The 22394-nt window shown below is 48.5% G+C and overlaps 2 protein-coding genes across 3 annotated transcripts in view; both read left to right on the forward strand.

The window, feature by feature from the left end:
• LOC144945334 (S-adenosyl-L-methionine-dependent tRNA 4-demethylwyosine synthase TYW1-like) overlaps positions 1-22394 on the forward strand; it is a 140320-nt gene that overhangs the window by 111196 nt on the left and 6730 nt on the right. The window lies entirely within an intron of this gene.
• On the forward strand, positions 9255-11059 carry LOC144945428 (kelch repeat and BTB domain-containing protein 11-like). Its single transcript, XM_078873943.1, has one exon. It carries the CDS (start codon positions 9255-9257, stop codon positions 11052-11054), a length of 1800 nt encoding a protein of 599 aa, XP_078730069.1. The 3' UTR covers positions 11055-11059.

Consider the following 22394-nt stretch of genomic DNA (forward strand, 5'->3'; position numbering starts at 1 on the left):
ACTCAGTGGAGTTCGCTCCAGTAGAGGTCCTTCTGCCAGCAGTGGTGTTGGCAAGCGATTTCAGGGCCGCACCTTTGCCTTCCACTTTCATTACGTTCTGCTTAAAGTATGGCTTTTCAGGGCATACATTCCATCATATATATTTCTCACATATATAGATTTATGTGTAAAAGTAGGTGTGGCATGATTGTCGATTGCACGGTGCACTTGCGTTTCTGTCAACTTTACGATTTGAAACATTTCCATCACGCAAAGTCCTTTTATACAAAGAAATATGAAATCGCCCTTCTCAGAGATTTTTGTTACATTTTAAATGCGTAAGAGCACCACTCACGGGGTACTGCTTCTCCTGAAACTGCAGGCATAACATGTAAATGGCCTGCACTTACATTTCAATGGCTCGAGTAGGCACTCAATTTCACGAACAATTAAAACTGTAATAAGAACTACGAAGACGCGAATAAACTGTGCACGTGTTTGTTTGCTTTTACAACGTATTGGGCGGATAAACATCGCACGCCACTTTGAAAGTAAAATGTGACTTTAGGTTACACTTAGCAGCACAGCTTCAGATATTTAACATTCCAAGTGTCGCCGATTAAGCACGGCGGGTCGGTTGCCTTCATTTACCACGAGGTGCACGTTGTGACAATTAATGCGTTGATCTTGCATCCCTGTCGGCGTGCTCGCGACGTGGTGACACGCTCAGGAGAGTTGGGAGTGAAACAGTGTTTAAACCAGGCCAGAGATTATGCACAACCCGACCAGGTTATGCCCTTGGCCCCCGAGTTGTCAAAACATTGCTCCCGGGACAGAAGCCTCCTTTCACTCTGCTGTCCGAATCTGGAGCTGCCTCCCTGATGCACACTGTCAGTGAGATCACCGATTTTGAGTCTCCGGGCCTTCAAATGGCGAGCTCACACGTGGACGTCTCCTAACATCACCACGCGCCTTGTAGGGGACTGAGTGTTTGAGCTGCGGTGAACCCACAATGATCGTGCTGATTAGATGTACTAATGCGTGATATGCCTTCTGTTCACAATAGCACCCAATCAAAGAAAAAGAGCCCACTGAGTCTTAACGGTCTCTTTTACAGAGGAGATCTTGGTCGAAAGCCACAATACCGAATTATCAAAATTACTAAATCATGAATGATTGGTGTACAGGGGGAAAAGTCTGGATAAAACGGACGAGTCAGTGTTAGACAGTCAGGCAATTAGGTGCAGCATGAAGTTAAACGGAAACCTAAAATGTGAGCAAAAGCACAACATTTATTTGAAACAGGAGGTAACGATCAAAAGCACTTGCTTTGGGCAGGAAATCATTGCAACATGTAAAAGGGGAGCGATATAGATACAGTATATCCATGTCTGTAAAGCATAACAGTGGAGGGAAAATATTCCGAACATATTTGGTATATAGTAGATTTCAGCTAACGCACTCGGGTATTGGATGTTGATGAACGCAACCAACCGTTTGATCTGAACATCTGATGCTGTGCTCAGGCTATGTACCCAAGCGGAGACTTTTTGCACCTTTGCCCGAGGGCCCGGTGGATTGTTACGTTTCAACCACGTCAAGCGTCGAGCGTAGAATTAATGAGCCTATAAAAATTATTCACCGCGCAGTTAATCTATCGGCCTTGCGCGGCTTCCACGCGCAACCACGCACATCCAACAAGGGGTTGTCCCATCGGATATGTACGTTCGCAATGAAGGCGACCCTCTGGATTGACGGAGAAAACTCTAAATCAATTAGTGCCACTGCATTGTGGGGGAAAAAACACGGCACTAGCCCAATTTAGTTGCCGGCGCCGGAGTTTTTTCCCCCTTAGTTCATGAAAAAGCAACGAACACCACAATGGCTGCCAGTGTGTTCAGTGTTTTTGTTGTTGTTATTTTAACTAATTCTACAATCACTTCACCCTGAATATGCCATAGTTGTGTTGGATCTCAGGCTGAGCAGGGTTGAGCCTGGTGAGTGCATACGAGGTGTTATAAGCATGATATTTAGTCAATAGACTATTCCGTGAAATTGGCTGTATCTGTAGATTGAAACTGTATGTGCAAAGCTTTGAGTGTTATCCCCTCTGGGTAGTCCCCGGTTTCCTCCCACATGCCGGTCATAAATTAAATTGACCAAACATCCCCAAATGCAGGATGTCTTAAGAATATTGAGATTCTGTGAGGCTTTCCTGTGGAATTAAATTCATCATTCTCGACCCTGAGGAAGATTTCCACGTGTTACCAATAAATACCACACAGTGATCCGATTATTGCTGCAAAAGGGCCACTGCAAAGTCAGAAACATGCAGGAGATGTACAGTCAATGAAGGGGCCTGCTGAGTAGCAGAGATTATAGTTTACATTTTTGTGCCAAATGTCATTGGCGAAGCCAACAAGTCATCTTCTTGGTTCTTTCGGTAAAGTCAGGTAGAAGGAAAATAATAAAATAATAAAAATAAAACATAATAAAATAATTCTCACGACGTTTCGGCTACAACGCAAGCAGCCGTCCTCAGGTGAAGAATGAGACACTGCCAAGCTTGGAGCGTTTATATAAGCTGGGCTGGAGGGGGAAGAAGAGCGCCTTGACAAAATAATTTGCATATCAAGAGGGATTTAGCATATTTATGCCTATGCATTATGCAGGATTGGGGTAGGGGGTAGCATTAGAATTTCCGCTGGCCTCTTTGTCACATTACAACTGGACCAATGAAAACCGCCAATATTAGAACGCTGACCTTTGAGGGTGACCATTCGTAGGTTCTCCATGAAATTCGTGACCTTTTCATATTTTGGAGGCAGAAAACGAGAGCCAGTTAAAATGTAATAATCTTTATGACAAACAGTTCGATTATCACTGTCAATATGGCCTTCATAAGCCCTTTACTAATTTTTATTTGACACGTGCCCAATCAGGTTATGCGAACGTTGACATTTTCACATTTACATGCCGTCGATTCAAACTTTTCTTCGCCACCGTCTGCTGCAAAGCAGTAATTGTTACGGCCGGAGCGTTTAAATAAATTTTGATATTGTTTACGTTTGAAGACATCGCTAATGGCGGATCTTTCGCCGGTGCTTTCTTTTGCCGTGGTAAAACGCGAGGGGGAAAAAATTAACCCGTAAAAACAGTTTTTCACTATAAATCCTTTATATGCGTGGCGGCTAGAGTCCTCTCGGCCTCTGGCTTGAGATGGCTGCCACCTATGGGTCAGATGATTGCCTGCCACCATTAAGCAATTGGTAATTAAATATAATTTGTTTTTCCTAAAAAGTGTAAAATTTTGGAAAAAATTTTCACGAAAATTAATTGTCACGCACAACGAGTGTGTGTGGAAAATGTCAGCTCGATTGGATCACGGGAAGTGGGTTAAAAAACGACCGAAAGATTTGCACGGTCGTAAGCGCGCAAGCAAGCAGGTAAGCAAGTGAACTTAATATAAAGGATTTAAAAATGGCTACCCAGCGGCTCAGCTTCCTTGGCCGAAGCCACTGGTTTTGGTGGCATCATCGCTTACACAGGTGCCTGCTGGCATCGCTCGCACCCACGCGCGCAGTGGAATTAGTGGCAGCGAGCAACACTAGATAACGCCGGCAAGCTGGCTTTATGTGTCGTCATCATTATTGGCCGTTTCGCGTAGCCCATCACATCCTGACGGTGTAATTTATTTATGCGTTATAGCTCGGGATATAATCGTCATGCATACATTTGATCGTAGTGCATATTTTTATTTTGTAGGCTTCGTTTCTTTGGAAATGCAGCTTCAAAGATGTGTTTCACTGTTTACGTGAGTGTTTATGTGGAACACATGTTAGCCAGTAGGTCCACAGAGACGCATATGTCTCGTTTACAACAGCAGGGACGTTAAACTCCCGCACGCAAATAAATCATTCTTTGAATTTCCTCATAGATTTAGGGACCTGCGGTAGAATTTTACCCTGAAGGCGAGGGTTCCACCCATGCCTGAAGTAAAAGTGCCTGAGGTCTTTTTTGCCTGAGGGATATGGGGATGTTTGGCTTTATGGTTCCCACCTCCTAAGCCACAGTTCACATACATATTATAATTACTCATTTACCCAGAAAAAGCACACTTGGTCTGAAAAGTATATATTTTTTTCAAGAGCGCCCTTGATTGGGATGTTTTGCCAACTATATTATATGCTTTAAAGCTATGGGAGGAGGAAACTGAAAGTGCCTGAGTCGAGAATTGAACCCAGGTCCTTCTTGGTCTCTGGCACAAGTGTTACCTTGACGCCCGGCTTCAATGTTGCGATAGAGCAAGGCAATACTTGTTAACAGGAAGTAGTATACAACGTGACTCAGGCACAACTAAAACAAATCACCATGATCGTCATTAACACTGCCTTATAATGGACGTTTCGGACAAAGGTCCTTTATAGCATTCATGGCTCTACAGTAAGTAGATTTCTTTAACCTTACGTCCTCCTCTTGACACCCGTATCTGTTGATTGAGCGAATTGACCTCGTGACCTTAGTGGTTAGACAGGCCTCCGTGTCACTATTGTTAGCTTTCATTCTTAACTTTAGTTCAGTATCTTTTAAGCGACACACACGGTGTGATTTTATAAACGAGACATCCAGTGGCCAATACAGTTAAACCTTGGATTGCGAGCATAATTCGTTCCGGAAACGTGTTTGTAATCCAAAGCACTCGTATATCAGTTGTGATCACGTGACGCTCGGCAGACAAAGTGTATATGCGTACTACTCGTATTGCAAGACCTCGCTCGTTTATCAAATTAATATTTATTTACAAATTTTGCTCGTCTTGCTAAACACTCGCAGACCAAGTTACTCGCAATCCAAGGTTTTACTGTACCTATTTTTTCCAACTACCGAAAAATACATGAGCACAACATATAAAAACAAGCTTCACATTCTTTATATAAATTAACTGCTCTCCAGCGCCTGACCCACGATCGGAGTTCCGCCCTCTCAATGCTAACCGACCAATGGCCAACGGCAGAGTGTACGCCAGGCTCGGTTAAACACATCCATGATAGCAGTTTGGATTTAGACTTAATGGCGAAACAATTATAGGTAAGGAAAGAGCTCGCTAAGAAGATGCGCCCTCAAACCGTAGTCATTTTATCTCCGGACATTTCTACAGCCAATGCCGAGACCTTTCATTCCTGCCTTTCCACGCGCCAGAATTATCGGGTTACCTGTTAGTTCAGGAGGTCTTCATGATGTGCACGCTGTGTCCTGGTCTGCAGAGAATGTTGAGTGGCCACTCTATCTTTGTAAACGTAGGTGGACTCATTGCCTCCCCCTGATCCCCCCCTCCTCCTCACTCTCTCCTCTCTCACACGGAGTGGCCAACAGAGTGAGGAGGGGTCCGGTGGAGGGGATTAGTCCTCGTATCTCTATAAAGACAGAGACAGTCAAGATTGGCTACTAAGTTTGTATTCCCCGCAGGAGAGGACAGCCACGTGCACCATGAAGACCCGAATGGTTATCTCGAGAAAACTGCACGAGTGGACTGGCAGAAATTACAGGTCTCGGAATCGACACATTGGCACAGCTGAGGCTGTGACCCCATTGCTTATTATAATCACTCGGTGCAAGATGTCCAATTCAATGCCTATTCATCAAACGCCACTTAACGTAACGCCATGCATGTCTTGAGTTACGCATGCATGCACAAGACACAGTAATGTACGTACAGCCCGTGTGTCAATGTACTGCTGGATGAAGGCCTCAACAGGTGGGATTGGTCCTGGGTCCTCGGGATTGGCTGTCCAAACACGTGGCTCAGTGTGATACTTTCTGATCGGTCATCTGTCCGACCGTGTCATCAATCGATGTCGGATCTAGAGTGTGCGAGTGCTGCGTAGACGCACACGTACATTGACACACTGCTGCGTAGACGCACACGTACATTGACACACTGCTGCGTAGACGCACACGTACATTGACACACTGCTGCGTAGACGCACACGTACATTGACACACTGCTGCGTAGACGCACACGTACATTGACACACTGCTGCGTAGACGCACACGTACATTGACACACTGTTGGCACGCTGCTGCTGCTGCTGCGAGTCACCCTCAAGTTGTTGAAAGCAAAACCGCGCACGGCCCATCCCCAGCTGGCGAAGCGCCATTGATTGTGCTCATCGTCATGAACTGCAGACGATAAATGTCTCTTTTTTAAATCCTTTATATTAAGTTCACTTGCGCGCTTGCTTGCTTGCTTACGACCGTGCAAATCTTTCGGTCGTTTTTTAACCCACTTCCCATGATCCAATCGAGCTGACATTTTCCACACAGACTCGTTGTGCGTGACAATTAATGTTCGTGAAAAAATGTTTCCATAACTTTACACTTTTTAGGACAAAAATATTATATTTAATTACCAATTGCTTAATGGTGGCATGCAATCATCTGACCTATAGGTGGCAGCCATCTCAAGCCAGAGGATGAGAGGACTCTAGCCGCCACGCATATAAAGGATTTATAGTGAAAAACTTTGTTTTTACGGGTTATACTTGTTTCGTGCCGCCTGTGGCCCCGCGTCCGCGCGCAGCGCCAGGGGAACTGATGCGCTGGGGTTTATGTGGCTAGTGATTTCACATTACCTGAGGGAGAGCGAGGTTATTTATATTACCGCGGCAGAGGCCCGGGCTCGCACGTGGAAATGTGTCCTGTGCTGGAGACGCGCGGTGAAGCCATGCGAACAACGCATTGGCTGGGGACATTCTCCCTCCTTTCGCTCAAATTAAATTAGATTATTTTTTTACAGAGAGAACAGGTCGTCTGATTTGTTCAATAATGGAAACACTGTACTCGTGTAGAACGTCTTACGTAAATTGTTGTTGCTGTCATTATTATTAGACTCATGTATACAAAACACATTTTGACTTACATAACACCAAATTCACGTGTGGGGAATGATGGCGTAGCTTGGCAGCACACGGAGCAGTGAACCCTTTGACCTGAGCGCCATTAGTGGCCACGGCTAAAACCAGCGGCATCTTACCAGTCTTAGGCCATCTCGTCATCCTACCTCCACTGACCACGGTGGTGAAGTATGGTCAGACAACTCCCGGGACCAATCCCATATGTTAAAGTCTTCATCCAGCAGTACATTGGCAAAAGGGGCTGTGAATTGCTATTTATTATGCGTGCGTATCTCGAGACATGCATTGCGTTATGTTAAGTGGCGTTTGATGAATATACATCGGACATCTTGCACCGACTTGTTATCATAAGCAATGGGGTTACATGCTCAGCCGTGCTAATGTCTCGATGGTAACTGGAAAATAATGTAACAATGTAAATGATAAATCCCAATAATAATAATAATTTCCTGCTTTATCCTGCAAGGTGTTTATGTTTGTGCCAACCTTATTATATGTCACCTTGTCATGCTAGAACTGCATCTAGATGTACCTCTGGGTTTTTTGGCCGCGTAAAATAAAATAAAAATGTATACCCTGCTGCATGAATGCATGCACACACACACACACAGAATAATCATTCCCCCAATGTGTAGGGGCAGAGAAACTAATATCACAATACACAGTGCTATGCACAGTGTATGAAATACCTCACCATGCATTTTTCTGAAGAAGTCAATCCCCCCATACAGGGGCTTACAGCTGTGGATGCCCCAAGGTGACTTGGGCCCGTTCCTCAGCCTAGTCTGCGGCTGGGAACGTCTCCTGGTGTAACCTCTACCCCCCGGCGTGACCCCTCGCAGCCCTCAACCATCTCAGCGATGATCTTTACCTCCCTGCCCCCCTTCGACCACACGGGTTGCGCTACCCACCTTGTGTAGTAGCCACGGCGTAATTAACTTGCGAGAAAATTCAATTCGCCGTCGTTTGTTTAACCGGGTCAAGAGCCCATTAGGATATTCTATTCTTAGGTTTTTTCGGTAAAGTCACGTAGGTAAAACATCAAAATTAATGAAAAGAAAATAAAATAAAACAAAAATCACGACGTTTCGGAGGCAACACAAGTCTCCGTCATCAGGTGGGACCGTCACAGCCGAATTAGCTGCATCAAGTCGTGATTTTTTGTTTTATTTTATTTTATTTTCATTAATTTTGATGTTTTACCTACGTGACTTTACCGAAAAAACCTAAGAATATGATTCCTTGCAGTCACGAAAGCTTCAAATCTAGAATTAAAGCCCATTAGGAGTGTGTCTTTTGTAACGGAAGCCTCCTAGACCATGGTTGCATGTGGGCGGCTATTAATTTAATACATTTCTGCGGCTGGTAATGTTCAAAATATTATAGTTGGGTGGTGCAACGGCCGAATATAAGGGTATAAATATGGCTTTTGTGTGTGCAAAAAATTCCATTTACAAGTACGTTCCTGTAGAAATGCTATAGAATCGGATTAGCGCTGCCACGTGTACATTGCACGTGTGCACGAACTCCCTAACATTCACACGTAATGTTGTCATCATACACACCTATCACACTATTTTCTTTTGTACAGTCGGAGTACAAAGGTATTTCTAATTCTGCGCTGGCATGTATAGTGGTGGTGCAGTAATGAAAAGCCAGATACAAAATACAGATTCGTTTTTGTACAGATGCAGTATTCAAATACACAAACGTTAAACTGTCAACACGGATGAACGGGGGGGGGGGGGGGTGGGGAGAATTGCGATTGTGTATTCACGTAATTAATGCATGAACTGCACTTGCTTGTTCATTGCTGTACACTCATTTAAACGAGCAGCTGGGGAAAAAAAACCCCAAAAGAAGGCTGTGATGAATGCATGCGTGATATAATGATGCCTGGCCCTGCCGTTTCGTAATTGAGTCAATGATGTGATCAATAGGTACAAGAGTAAATCAATTTGTGGCCATTGTTGTCATTGTTGATTTTGATCATCTTGTTTTCCACTGCAACGTGTTGTTAAAAACACAAAAGATAGATAACAAAGAGAATTGCATCAATATAAATTTGTTAAATCATTGATGCCGAAGCTTACGCGTTGTACATTCTGGGTGGGCCTGGTGCATTGCTTCAGAAGTCATGAAAATTAAGCTAATGTTGTCTCGTGAATGGAATAAAACACAAAGCTAACATGAACCAAAATGCATGAGAAATCAACAGCAGTGCCATGTTTGTTACTGCCACTCATCTCTCAAGCATTGGCTTTCATCCGCTCTATTTATACTCACAGAGTCTCTATAAATAGCGGAGCGGAGTTAACGCCGTAAGCGCGGTAGTAGGAGCTTCCGTAGCACGGCACGACGATGAGAAGAAACGGCCCGAATATTCTGTCGTTGGTGACGTTTTTCGCCACAAACCTGCTGCGGGCCGTACGCGACAGTGTCGCGTATGCCGTGAGCTTTCTCCCGCGATGGTTGAGTTCGGTTTTCAGCCGATGCCAGACGGTGGCGGGCAAGAAGCCGCCTTATGTGCCCGAGCGCAGCGCGCTGCGTCTCGACACTAAAGTCTACACGTCCGAGGATGACGACACGGCGGGGGATGGCTTGGACTTGGTCGACATCCTGGCTTCCCGCCGGCGTTTCAGGCTGCGCAGGGACAGGCTGTGCGAGCAGAGCGAGTACTTCAGGGCCCTGTTCAGGTCCCGCATGCAGGAGAACGAGCAGAGGACGGTGGACCTCAGCTCTGTGCCGTGCGAGATCCTCGAGCCCATCCTGGACTTCGTGCACGACGGCCGCTTGCCGCTGCTGACGCCCGACATCGTGTGCGAGTGCATCGAGACCGCAAACTACCTGGTCATGCCCGGGTTGCTGAAGGAGTGCGGCGCATACGCACGCCGAATTCTCGACCGCCGGAACTGCTGGTCCTTCCTGGAGTTTGCCGAGTCGATCGCTTGCGAGGAAGCCCTGGCAGCTGCCTACTCGTATTTGAGCAGCAACTTTCTCGAGCTGGGCAACATCGGCAAGCGCCTCCCGCCCGAGAAGGTGGAGAAGATCCGAAGGCTGCGGACTGAAGGCGCCAGGCACCTCTGCGTCTTGAAAAAGGAGTGCGCCGTTCCCGCCCACCTGGCAAACGGAAGCGGCAGGTGCATTTACCATCTGAGTGTGAGGGCTGACGGGGACGAGGCCTCAAGAGGTGGTCGCTTCTGGGATGCCGGCGGTACGCAGACGAACGTGGCGGGCGACCGGACACCCGGGAGCGACGGTGCGGCTGCCGCGGGCCGCAGCAGCGGGGCATGGCTGCGCCGAAGTGAGCTGCCCTTCGCCTCTGACAAGTGGAATTTCAGCACAGCGGTCCTGGACAACTACCTCTACATCATCGGGGGCCACAGGCACTGCCAGGTGGGCAGCTCCCGCTCCGAGTTCCGCTCGCTGGCCTATCGCTACAACCCCTTGACGGACACCTGGGCCGAGGTGGCGTGCATGCGCAAGCGGCGGCGGCGCTTCAGCCTGGCCGTGGCGCGGGGCTTCCTGTTCGCGCTCGGCGGCTGGTACCTGGACGCGCTGACGTCGCCGGACGCGCGCACCCGCGTCTACTCGGCCGTGGAGCGCTACGACCCCGTTGGCGACACGTGGACGTTCGTGTCGTCGCTGCCCTTCACCGACTTCACCTTCTCGATGACGATGACGCACGACGTGCCGCTCGCGGCCACGCTGCGGGACGACGTCTACGCCATCGGCAACATCGCCCGCACGGGCGAGAAGCTGCTGCTGCGCTACGAGGTGGCGCGCGACCGCTGGAGCGAGGTGCTGCCCACGCTGACGCGCGCCGCCGTCGACCTGCCGGCGCTCTACTGCATGGTGGCGGCCGAGCGGCTCTACGTGCTGGGCTGCAACAACGACAGCAGCGTGCTGCTCAGCTTCTCGCCTCAAGAGGGCCGATGGAGCAGGCCCGCGCTACTCCCCAAACTGTGCCTGGTGGGGCAGGGGGCAGCCGTGGTCGCGGGGGCCGATGGGAACGGCGGTCCGACGGCCATCGCCATGCCCGCCCCCGAGCAGAACTGTGCCGTGGTGTTGGAGCTGGAAACAGGCGCCGTGCAGCTGCTGCCGGAGCTTCCCTTCCCCCCGTCGCACGAGGCCATCTTCACCCTACACTTCCCGGCGTAGTCGCCAGGTCGAGAACATCGGCGTGGACGGCCGTGTTTTGGGTTGAAGAGAGGAGCGGGATGTGGGGACGCGTGAATGAACACTGCTTATCGGCAAGCCAGCGGCTGCCCTAAACGTGTTTACTCGTTGGCCCTGATTGTAATTAGGGAAACGTGCTTCCACCTCGCTGGGTCCAGCCGAAATATCTTCCTGGTCCAAACAGCGATGCAGTCGCACTCATCTGGGTTTTCCGGTGATCCTCGCGGCGGGTTTTGGCTCGCCATCGAACAGAGAAGGTCACGGCATCGCGCGCTTTCAGATGCGCTTCTGCGGCCTTCTGGAATGTTCTTCCTTCCGATATGAGGAAGCCGCTGGAGCTATGCACTTTTAAATCCGATTAGCATAGTTTACTAAATACGGTGCAAAACAAGTTATATGTACGTACATAGTTTACCGCCGCTTCGCCTGTGGTAGAAAAATCCACATTTACATGGCAGAGGCAATCGTGGACTTCCCACGTGCGAACAGTGCTTCAAGCGCTCCCAACATGATGCCAGTCTGCCTTGTGATTGTGTGCTTGTGTGGTCACGTAGACAGCGTACAATTAATTACCCAAACCATCGTTTATCTGCGCACCCTTAGCGTTGGCAGAGGGCGGCGACACAAGATTCCCGCGCTTGCCGTGTGCCGCCCTCGGGCAACAAGGGGCAGCATTGAATGAAATGAACCCATAATGCATTGCACGGTGGCACCTTTCATATCTGCAGCTGTTCCAGATTGCCACCACGCTGTTCTGCTGTAACACGGGGCACACATCTATAAACACAAATCGTGTTACATAGCATTATTAGAGCACGCTCTGTTCTGCAAAGTGCCACATCGTATATTTTCATATTTCACGTCTCCCACCGTGCTTTCCTCGCATTTCTTTGCACTTTTTATTGCGTGCCATCAAACCTTTATATCGGCTTTTCCCGTGTAACACCCTATACTGCACTTACCTGGCATTAAGCCGTGTATTCAATATAGACGTCTCCACGTTCCTGTATTATTATTGTAAATCAAGAGTTTCGTGTGTACATTTCTGGGCGCAGAGAAAATCAATGAAACGATTCTAACGCGCACGTTACTCCGTGTGCTTGCATGGGCGGCAACCGCACTTGCAATGTAACTTCACGCATGCACGCGCGAGCCCCCATGAACCAAGTAATCATAATAAGTGTTCAGCCCTTTGTCAACCCACTGCTTGAACGCAGGCCTCCCCACGCCGTGCCGGTCATGGCGGTTGCTGGACTACGCTGGTCAGGGTGGGTTAGTGATGTGCGGAGGGCGCCAGTGGCTGCGCTCTGAAATCACTCGCCACCGATGTTGGCCGTGGTTGGGAATCGAACTCTGTTCGCCACGGTTCACCTCGCCACTGGCTCCACCACTCCCGATTTATTGAGTGAAGCAAATAAACCACGTGACTTTTCCTGGGAAATCTCAAGTCTTCTTTTTTTTCCCACTCTGAATTATATTCCACCTCTGCTGTTAAGAGACGGATTGTTTCGTGACGTGAACATTGCATCAATGTATAGTTCCCTGAAGGGCAGAGCCCCATTGCACACCGAGCACAGCCGTAGGTGACGCAGCCAGCGATGTTACTTGGTGAGGTCGCTGTACCTTCAAAAGGGTATTTTAAAACGTTGATGCCCACTGTGTAACCGACTTTTACATTTATGTAACAAACTAAAAATAAGCATACGCCTCCACGTATCTGTCTCCTCCGCGTTAAAATACAAAACAGTTTTTTATTTATATTTTTAAACAAATCCCATCAGCCATACAGCCTTCTTGAAAGTGTATAATTTCAGCAGAATCTTTGTTTAACACAGGACATCTCAGCATTGGTTTTCACGTTCATTGTCTCCTCAGCCAGAGTCAGCCCATGTGACTCGAAACTGTCACTCTCCCATAAGAAGTGAAGCCCAATAAGCACTGGGCCTCTTGACCCACGACACGTTACATGCGTGTGCCGCGAGGCACTGCACGATTGCTGGCGTGCTTCCCGTACACAAATGGGTCGTAATCCGACAAGCGTCGTAGTGTCTAAAGCGAAATTCTCGTCCCGGGTGTATTCGGAGTGTATCTGTAGCTGACAGGAGGAGGGAAAAGAACAACCTTGTTGGATCAGTGCCACAGGAATCAATCAGGCCCGACGCCCAGATAGATTGAAGATGCATTAGACTGCGGCTCACGTAGAGCGTGTCATCTATAATAAAAAGCCCGGCGTTCCATTGTGTCCGTCAACTAAATTCTAAGAGCCTTTCGGAACGCCTGAATTGAAAAGTTATAGAAAGTGGACCCCCCCTCCCCCCAGCACCAGATGTGGGGGTATAAAGTTGATCCAACAGGCTTACAACAATTGTCAACCCCCCACCACCACAAAAAAAGAAATGTATTTTGTAGGCGTATATACCTCGTTACCCTACATACACTAGTCAGTAGTGTCTACTATAGAGTCATATACACCTACACACCCTACATACAATAGAGTCAGTAGTATCTACTATATAATCATATACACCTACACACCCTACACACAATAGAGTCGGTAGTATCTGCACACATGGTGGGGGGGGGGAAGAGGACATCATTGGGGGCGAGGCACAAAGCGCCGAGACGCCCTACGCACGAGTCCATGAAATCCGTCCCGTATTTTTTTTCTACTACCATCAATGCAATGAATCTTCGAGGTGTTATTTACAGGGAACCTATCGGGTTTGTTCACGGTGAACTTTTATAATCCGCTGCTTGTATCGTGCTGTCCGAAGGCTTGTTTGTCATCGAGACAACACTTGCCTCTGGCTGCCGGCCCCGTGTCAAGGCCTGAGCAAAGCATCCGAGTTCACCCGCAACTTTCGCTTCCAGTTCGGTGGGCATCGTCGATTGACGAGCCGTGAGGGCGCGGGGCCTGGTGGGAGCGCGGGGCCTGGTGGGGGCGCTGGGCCTGGTGGGAGCGCGGGGCCTGGTGGGAGCGCGGGGCCTGGTGGGAGCGCGGTGCCGGGCGGCTCCGTGGTCTTTGTGTCGCGTTCGGCGCGTGTGGCCTGGTTGAGTCTGGCAGCGGAGACTGTCGGGGGAGTTTTGTTTTGCCTACCGTCTCGATTTTGTTAAGTTTGGTTTGATACCCCTGGTAGCGACTTGGTGTGGCCCCCATTGCGGACAAGATGCTTGAGGCAAGGCTTCGGTGGTACGGCCATGTGATGCGAAGTGAAGAGTCATCAGTGGCCAAGACTGCCGTGCGTATTGAGCCAGAGGGCCACCGTCCACGCGGACGTCCGAAGAAGCGATGGATGATGGATCGAATGAAGGAAGACGTGAAGACGGTCAACGCATCCCCTGAAGATGCCCTGGACCGAGCCAAATGGAGAAGACAATGCCGAAAAGCGGACCCTGTGCCACAGCGGGAACAACGCTAGGAAGAAGAAGGTTTGATACCCCTGGCATTTGTAATGAATGCATGAAGGAAGGCAGAATATTCTCAACTGAACTTTAACTTTTTTTTTCAATAATCAACACGAAGGAGATTGCACTCAAACTTAACTCGTGTTTATTTTACCAGGTAAGGCCCACTGAGCTTTGTAGCTATTTTTCAGAAGTGACCTTGCCACAAATGGTAACTCAACGAAATGGCTTATCGCGTGGAAATTTATAGCAGCCAAATACTCTGAATGCGTGATGTTTCTAAATGTGGAGGGGAAAGCTGGAGGACCTGGAGAAAAATCCACGCGACCACGGGAACAACATGCAAACTCCAAATATACAACAGCAGGCGTCAGGGTCGAGATCGAACCCACGACTTCCTGTACACCAGGCGAGGTAGTTAACATCCCACCACGACCAACACAGCACATAAGTGCCAGATTCGCATGTTCACGCAATTGACAAAACACATCACCTTGGTGTGGTTTGCCCAATTTAATAATAATAATAATAGTGATAATAATTTCTTGAGTTCATGTAGAACCTTTCACCCTAAGGTCCCAAAGTGTTTAACATCAGCGAAGGCATCATCATCATCAACAACAACAATACAAATTAAATACAAAGCAACTATTTATAATAAGAATAAGGAGAATTCCCTGAACAAGAAGTGCGAATTATATACCCAGGAAAGCCTCATTGAGTGTTCATATTTTTCGTCAAGGATCCTGTATTGAGATATTTTGCCATTACCATTAACGAGTGTTTGGCTTTTGGCAGCAAAATCACGACTCTGTCTAGATTGATTGGGCGAAATACATTGCTAAAGTGCAATCTGGTCATTTTTCAGCACAAATGCACAGTAACAATCATGAAGACCCGTTCTGTAGTGCCGGAACTTGGCGAGCCATTACAAGGCCGATGAATACCTGGCAAGCCAATGTGGTCACCTGTCCATGTAATTTAACTACCCAATTTCAAACCCTCTCTAACTGCTGAGGTCTGATGATATCTGCCACATGCGGGGTGTGGTTTTTTTTCTGTTCACCAGACATTTTTTTGGTGGTGGTGGTGGCGGAGACAGCTGCACTTTTTTTTTTTAGCAAAAAAAAAGAATATTCCGGAGAAAAAGAGCGTACTCGCCAACGCAGAGCTTGTGCCCCGTGAAGTCGCTTGCCCTACTTGCATTTGTCTCTCCGCATAATGGACTCGACGAACGCAACATTCATAACAATTGGAGCTATGACAGTTTGCATTAAAAAAAGACGAAGTTGCCGTGTAAACATGTGCACTGGCACGCATCACACATTGGGCAGCTATGTGCGTTTTTATTTTTTTGTTATTTACGTACACGGGTGTGTATAGATATATATTACTTGAAAAAGACCAGGACTGGGTTTCAATCTGAGTAATGGATTGTGTAGCTGCTGTGGCTCCTGCATTGGGAGATGGCTGGGTTTTGAGATGCGCTGCCGACTGACTGACGATTGACTGCCGCGCTTGCCTGCGGGTAATTCTTTGCGATGTCAACTCTGCTTATTGTGATGCCGTTTTGAACCCCCGGCGCTGTGATACGCGGCGCGCTGCAGTGCAGAAAGTGTTCTCTTGGCAGCCTCGGCGTTTAACCTGCAGTTGCACGTGAGAGTGGCCGTCTCTGTACAACGTGCTTTAGAAAGTTCGTAGCCTCACCGTGTGTGATAGTCAACACTGAGGATGAATTTTGATGTAAAAAAAATAATGATGTGTCTGTAGTGAAACAAGGATTTCCTTTACAGCCTGAACAGACTGTTGGGGCAAGTGCTGTTAGCGAGCACCTACGAAGGCCGGCACAGCACACGAGGGGGTGGGTGGCCAGCACCATGCCTGGCTGCCTTTGTCTCTTAAGTGGCGATTTTTTACACACAGCACCAGGTACTCATTTGAGGCTGAGTCGACCTTGGGGAGACCCAAGACCGGTTCAGATAATCGTCACTGGTGTTGGCCGTGATCGGGAATTGAACTCGGGTCGCCGGGTTCGTAGCAATTGAGAAGTTCCACTTGACAACTTTCACCAGAATAAATTGGCAATCGTAGCCCCCCCGGTGCTTGCCGGCAAATTCAAATGAGTGAACGAAAAAAAGCGAGAGAGCGGTATATAACATTATTGGGCACTGGGCTGAGACACAAAAGTGATTAGGAGTGGCTTTTGTAATTGCAGATGACATGTGCGCTAATTATTCTATTAAAGTTGAAGGAAAGCTTAATTTTCACGAGCGGCCGTTGCTGGGCTGTCGCTTGACCCGTTCTGACCTGCCGTTTGTGATGCCTTTGGATGACTGTGAAGAAAAGTAAAGATGGCTTGGGCAGGACCAATGGCAGAGCCAGGATTTTCAGGTAGGGGGGGCAACCCCTCCAGCAATGAAAAATGATAGGAGTTCGTAACGATCTTGCCTGGTATACAGGAGGTCGTGGGTTCGATCCCGACCCTGACGCCTGTTGGGAGTTTGCATGCGCTCCCCGTGGTCGTGTGGATTTTTCACGCGGGTCCTCCATCTTTTTTCCCCTCCACATTTAGAAACAACGTGCGTTTAGCTTAATTTGGCTGCTATAAACGTCCACGTGATAAGTCACTTTGCGACTTCGTGACGTCTCACGTGGCCGATCATTTGCGGCCAGGTCGCTTCTGGCAAAGTGCTACGTCGCTCAGTGGTGCCTTAACTGATAAAATAAGAATAGTTTAGAGGGATTATGATGGCTGGTGGATAAGACCGCTATCGGAGTGGCAGCCAAAGGAGGGCATGCACCCCAGAGGAAGTCCACTGGAGAGATGGAGTGATGAAATCAGCTCACGCGCACGTGTAGGTGGATTACTACATTGCAGTGATGTGAGAGATAGTGACACCCTGGGAGGACCTTCAACCAGCAGTCGATTGATCATGGATGATGACGATACCGTCGAAAAAGCTATAAAATGAGAGATATTGACATTTTTTGGCAATACCTTGATAAAAGTAAAATTAACATTACAATTAATTAAAAAAAGTTGCAATTAATTAAATTTCATATCTGAGTTTATAATGGACTACAGTCAAGGTCGCGTTTTAAAGTCGATGTTAAAAACAGTCTTATTTTTTATTGCCCGTTCACACGGAGTAATTTAGCCCCTTATGAATTTAAACATCTGCCACTGTTGTTGAAGCACACTTTGGATGAGTTGCCCCTTAGGTCGCTCATACGCCAAAAGGTGTCATCAGCTGGGTTGTGGCAAGGCGGTTACATCTGTACGTTTCAAGAGTTAAGTCTCGGTCACCGTCACCGTCCGCTAGAAGTGGAGCCATCCTTGAGATGCTCTAATCAGGATCATCTCTCATGGGGAGAGGCGAAGGGTCAGACCAAGCGGTTCCCAAAACTTTCCCAACTCACAGCCCATCCGAGTAGCCGGATCGTTTTCTGGGACCCATGCCCAGTGACACGGTGCGTGAAAAACATCGGTGACCGCCAGTGACTCCAAAGTCAGGAGGAGGAGGCGCAAGTACCGTGTGACAAATCTTACAACATCGTAGAAGTCTCGTTCGCAAACAAAGGTGCAGCATCAGACGAGCCTACCTCTGTGTGAAGGCCCACAGGTGTGATGGTGTTACAGAGTGTGCAGCTCAGGTTGTTAAGGCGTTACGGCCTCAACAACCTGAGCGTGTGTTTTACCGCTTTACGATAGAGACGACCGACAGACATAAAACAAGTGCGGTGCTTTGGCAAACGTTTCGGTCACGGCACGCTACACACGCTCTTGCACTGTGCTTTTCGTTCTGCGAGACGCCTCGATAACCGTAGTTTGGGACCCCGCTGGGTTAGATGATCAGATGTTGGAAGTGAAGAAGTGCTGAGCCTGGCTGAGCACTTGGATAAGTGACCACCGGAGCATGCCGAGTATTGCAGGCGCAGCAATGCGAGTGGGCCAGGGGATGGCAGTACTCAGTGTGATCACCTCGTATGAGAGGGGCTTACCTAGATTTAGGTGTTTGGCACCGGTTATTTTCTCCCACGATGGTGGCGACATGTGATCTTCCTCGCCAGGTATACAGGAAGTCGTGGGTTCGATCCAGACCATGACGATGCCTGTATATTGGGAGTTTGTGTGTGTCTCTCTCCCTGTGGTCACGTGAATGTTTCTCCGCGTCCTCCGGTTTCTCCCCATTTAGAATCAACGTGCGTTTAGAGTATTTGGCTGATATGAATTTCCATATGATCAGCCACTTCTTTGAGCTATCATTCGTGGCCAGGTTGCTTCTGAAAAAAAGCTATACAGCTCACTGGGCCTTATCTGGTAAAATAAAAAGAGTTTATTTTGTAGTTTCATGCTCGGGCCTCACTTTAGGCGGGATATGTCCCCGACATATGCCATTACTGCTAAGTGAACGGAGAGCTTTGATAATTACCCAATATAATGATAGTAATTGCAGTGTTGTTGTTGTGGTGGTGGTTAAAATCTCTTTGTGTTTCTGCTCGTGTTTGCTGTTGCTCTGTTGAACTGTAACTGCAGTGTATTGTTGTGGAAATTATTTTCCACAGTGGGTTACGATTCTGGTCATTGTTGCCATGTTGAATCGTGGTTCCAGTGGTAATTGTTCGTGGTCGTGGTAATTGGTTTTATTGTGCGGTGAGCTGTGGATGCGGTGTTGCCGTGGTGGTTTGCACGATGTAGTTGGGACGAGAGCGGCTGTTGCCCCTCTGGTTAGCCCTGGTCCTGGGCATTGTTACTGCTATGGGGTTGCTGTAGGTCAGGGGTGGGGAACCTTTTTTTTTCCAAGGGCCATTTGGACATTTATAATATCATTCACGGGCCATACAAAATCATCAACTTAAAGATTAGACTGTTATATTTGGTCAAACATTTCATTTACTCACCCCTAATGTGATGGCTGGAACTGCCGATTGATTTCGCGAGCCTTAAACGGCCCGCGGGCCGGACGTTCCCCACCCCTGCTTGAGTGTAGGTGGATGATTGTTGTTATCGCGGTTGTGGTAATTGTCGCCGTGCTTGTAGGTTGCCGTGGTGGTTGTTAGAGGGGTAATTGTTAGTGCGCAACGCGTGGAGCCAATTAGATCTTCGTTTACAGCGGGATGACCAGAGCCGGTGCTAGGGTACACGGCGAATCGTGGGCGACTGCCCCGGGCCCCGCGCTTTGGGGGGCCCCCCGCACTTCGACGTCACGGCGTCATCAGATGTAATACTTCCGGTTTTAGTGTGAAGGCGTTGAGAGGCCCACGCGGTGTAGGATTTGCCCTGGGACCCGCGCCCCTCACCCCCTCCCCCCCCCTCTATGATTAGCCCTGGGAATGGCTTTTACTATTTTTACTTGATTTGTATTCCGCAGTTAATTACCTGAGAGGAAAGCATCAATAATTGACGAGCCCTATTGACGTAGTGAGACAATGAGACGAAATAATTAGAGAAAGGCATGGTGAACGGATGACTTTTGAAATGTTTTTTTTTTTTTGGAGTGAATAACAACGGTGAGAAAATTATTGCGCGATTAATGTTCAATTGGAACTTTTCCAGTGCCCCTATTGTATTCGCTCTCAGATGTAAATTTACTTCTCGTAAAGAAAATTAAAAATAGGAAATAAAATATGCGCTACAATAGCTTGTCTGCCCTGGTTATTGCAGTAGACAGTTTAGCAGTTTGCCAGGTCCACTGCAAATGGCGCATAACAGTTAAGATTTGCATTGTGGCGAGGGACATTGTGGTCAATAAATAAGCACCCCGTGAAATTATGAACGCAGTGGCTCAGTGGAGCAGATCTGGTTTCCAGGCATCTTGTTTTGAATGGTGTCGCTAAATCTCTCCACGCAGCATCCACGCGCCCGCCGATTTGCCTTGCAGCGTGCGTGCACGGATAGGAGCCGTGAACTGCCTACGAGAGGGGGAACGTCTCTAGTAAGCGTGCAGGGAGTCACGCCACTCATTATTGAGTGGCGTTTTCTTGAAAAAATGTTGCAATAAAAAGGAGGCAAATTTTCACATGTGGATGGGCCTGGTGGAGGTGTAAATGATGTTGCATTGTGCGTATGGGGCATCTGCTCCCACTTCAAACTGCACTTTGATGATGACCCACAGTATTACTGGGCAGAAGGCTGTAATTTACTGCACCGGTGGAGGGCACTCTGTGTGCGGCTACTTGGATGTTTGACAACAACAATAAACTCGGGTAAGACGTCTGCCCAGCTCTTTGTGGCTCCCCGACCACAGGGCTCTCGTGGAAGCCACCAGCAGACAGGCAGGGAGCTCCCAGTTGAGCCTCCAGCCGGTTAATTGGCACACAGGCCACAGCCTTTGCGCCGGCCGTTAACACCGGAGCCCTGAACTGGATCCGACCTTGGGGCAGACCACGATTGATGTGGACGCGCACCCTTGAGGCTGACGTCAAAACACCACAGCACTCGGATTGTGCTCGGCGTGGCGGTGCGCTCAGGATGGGGGGGGGGGGCGCCTGGCGGCATCTCCTGGGGGAACCGCTACGCTCCGGCCAGGGGCAAGCAACCGATGATGAGGCCACAGGCACAGCGATGTCTCCACGGGTAACCCGTGGGCCACAGAGAAGCCGGGTTTGGTGGCGTGCGACTGTTCTCCAGCAATTATGGAGGCAACAGTTGATGGTTCACGCGCATTTGTGGTACCCCCGCAAACCCACCGGGAGATTCCAGTGCAACAAGTGGGTTTGTAAACCCATCTGTGCGGACTTTTGAACATCACCGACTCGTACGTGTGGGATTTAACCCTGTGCTCAAATGGAATTGGCCAAACATCCTAATGCGGAACCCCTTCATTTAAGGAGTATTGAGACTCGGATAAAACAAAAAAGCCCCAATAATATTGGATCGTGCCAATTTGCTAAGAATCCTGCAAACCCGAGTTCCATTCCCAACCACGGCTAACATCAGTGGTGAATGATAATCTGAACTAGTGCCGGTCCCCCTCCACCACCCCCCCCCCCCCAACGAACTTCAAACAGCTGCCATAACTGGCACCGCGGAGCGGAGGGCATTCATCCAGCGGTGGATTGACAAAGGGCTGTACGCGATTATTTCCTACCCGTTTTGCAGCTCGGCGAGTCTACGTAATGCTGTGTAAAAGCAACACCTGAGACAGATTCGTGTTTAGCATTCGTTCTTTTGTGTTTTCTTTCCCAGTGAGGTTTTAATTGCGTGAGAAAAGCAGCGTCCAAACGGCGGTAACGGTCACGGCGGCGCGTGCCGCGCTGGAATTACCGGCGCGTGCCGCGCTGGAATTACCGGCGCGTGCCGCGCTGGAATTACCGGCGCGTGCCGCGCTGGAATTACCGGCGCGTGCCGCGCTGGAATTACCGGCGCGTGCCGCGCAGCTCACGATCAGCGAGGGCCGTCGGTGCTTCTCGCAGCTCCAACAAGCCACCGCCGCACCGCTCAAAAGTTTACGCGGGCCCGCTCCCTCCGCCGAGACGCACGCCCAAGTTGTTGCGTTCCCATTAAACGCGCACACAGGCGAGGAGGCAGACGGCAGCACCTAATTAGTAGGCACGTAACGATGCATTGATTTTTAAATTAATATCCGCTCTCTCATGCGTCATGCCATACGCGTGAGAAACGTTTCTTTCCGATCCCGATATGTTGTACCTGCTGGATTCGCGTGACCCCAGGCATGTTACGTTAATTCAAGGCCGTAATTATAATATATATTGGGGGGGACTAATCCCCCCCAATATTCAAATATGCTCAAAATGTCCCCCCCAATATATTGCTATAAACAATATAAAAAAAATAAGAATTTCTATGCTATGTAAATAGAAACAACTATTTGCTAAACCTTGGCCACAATATCTGGACTTGTCTTCATATAAATCAATGCATAGATTTCTGTTCATATGATTGTGGTTATGGTT

Source organism: Lampetra fluviatilis, chromosome 37 (assembly GCF_964198595.1).
Source record: "Lampetra fluviatilis chromosome 37, kcLamFluv1.1, whole genome shotgun sequence".
In the NCBI taxonomy this organism is placed as follows: domain Eukaryota; kingdom Metazoa; phylum Chordata; class Hyperoartia; order Petromyzontiformes; family Petromyzontidae; genus Lampetra; species Lampetra fluviatilis.

Bases quoted from the DNA above. Each gene is read 5' to 3' on its own strand.
- LOC144945428 (XM_078873943.1), top strand. From the start codon at position 9,255: ATGAGAAGAAACGGCCCGAATATTCTGTCGTTGGTGACGTTTTTCGCC.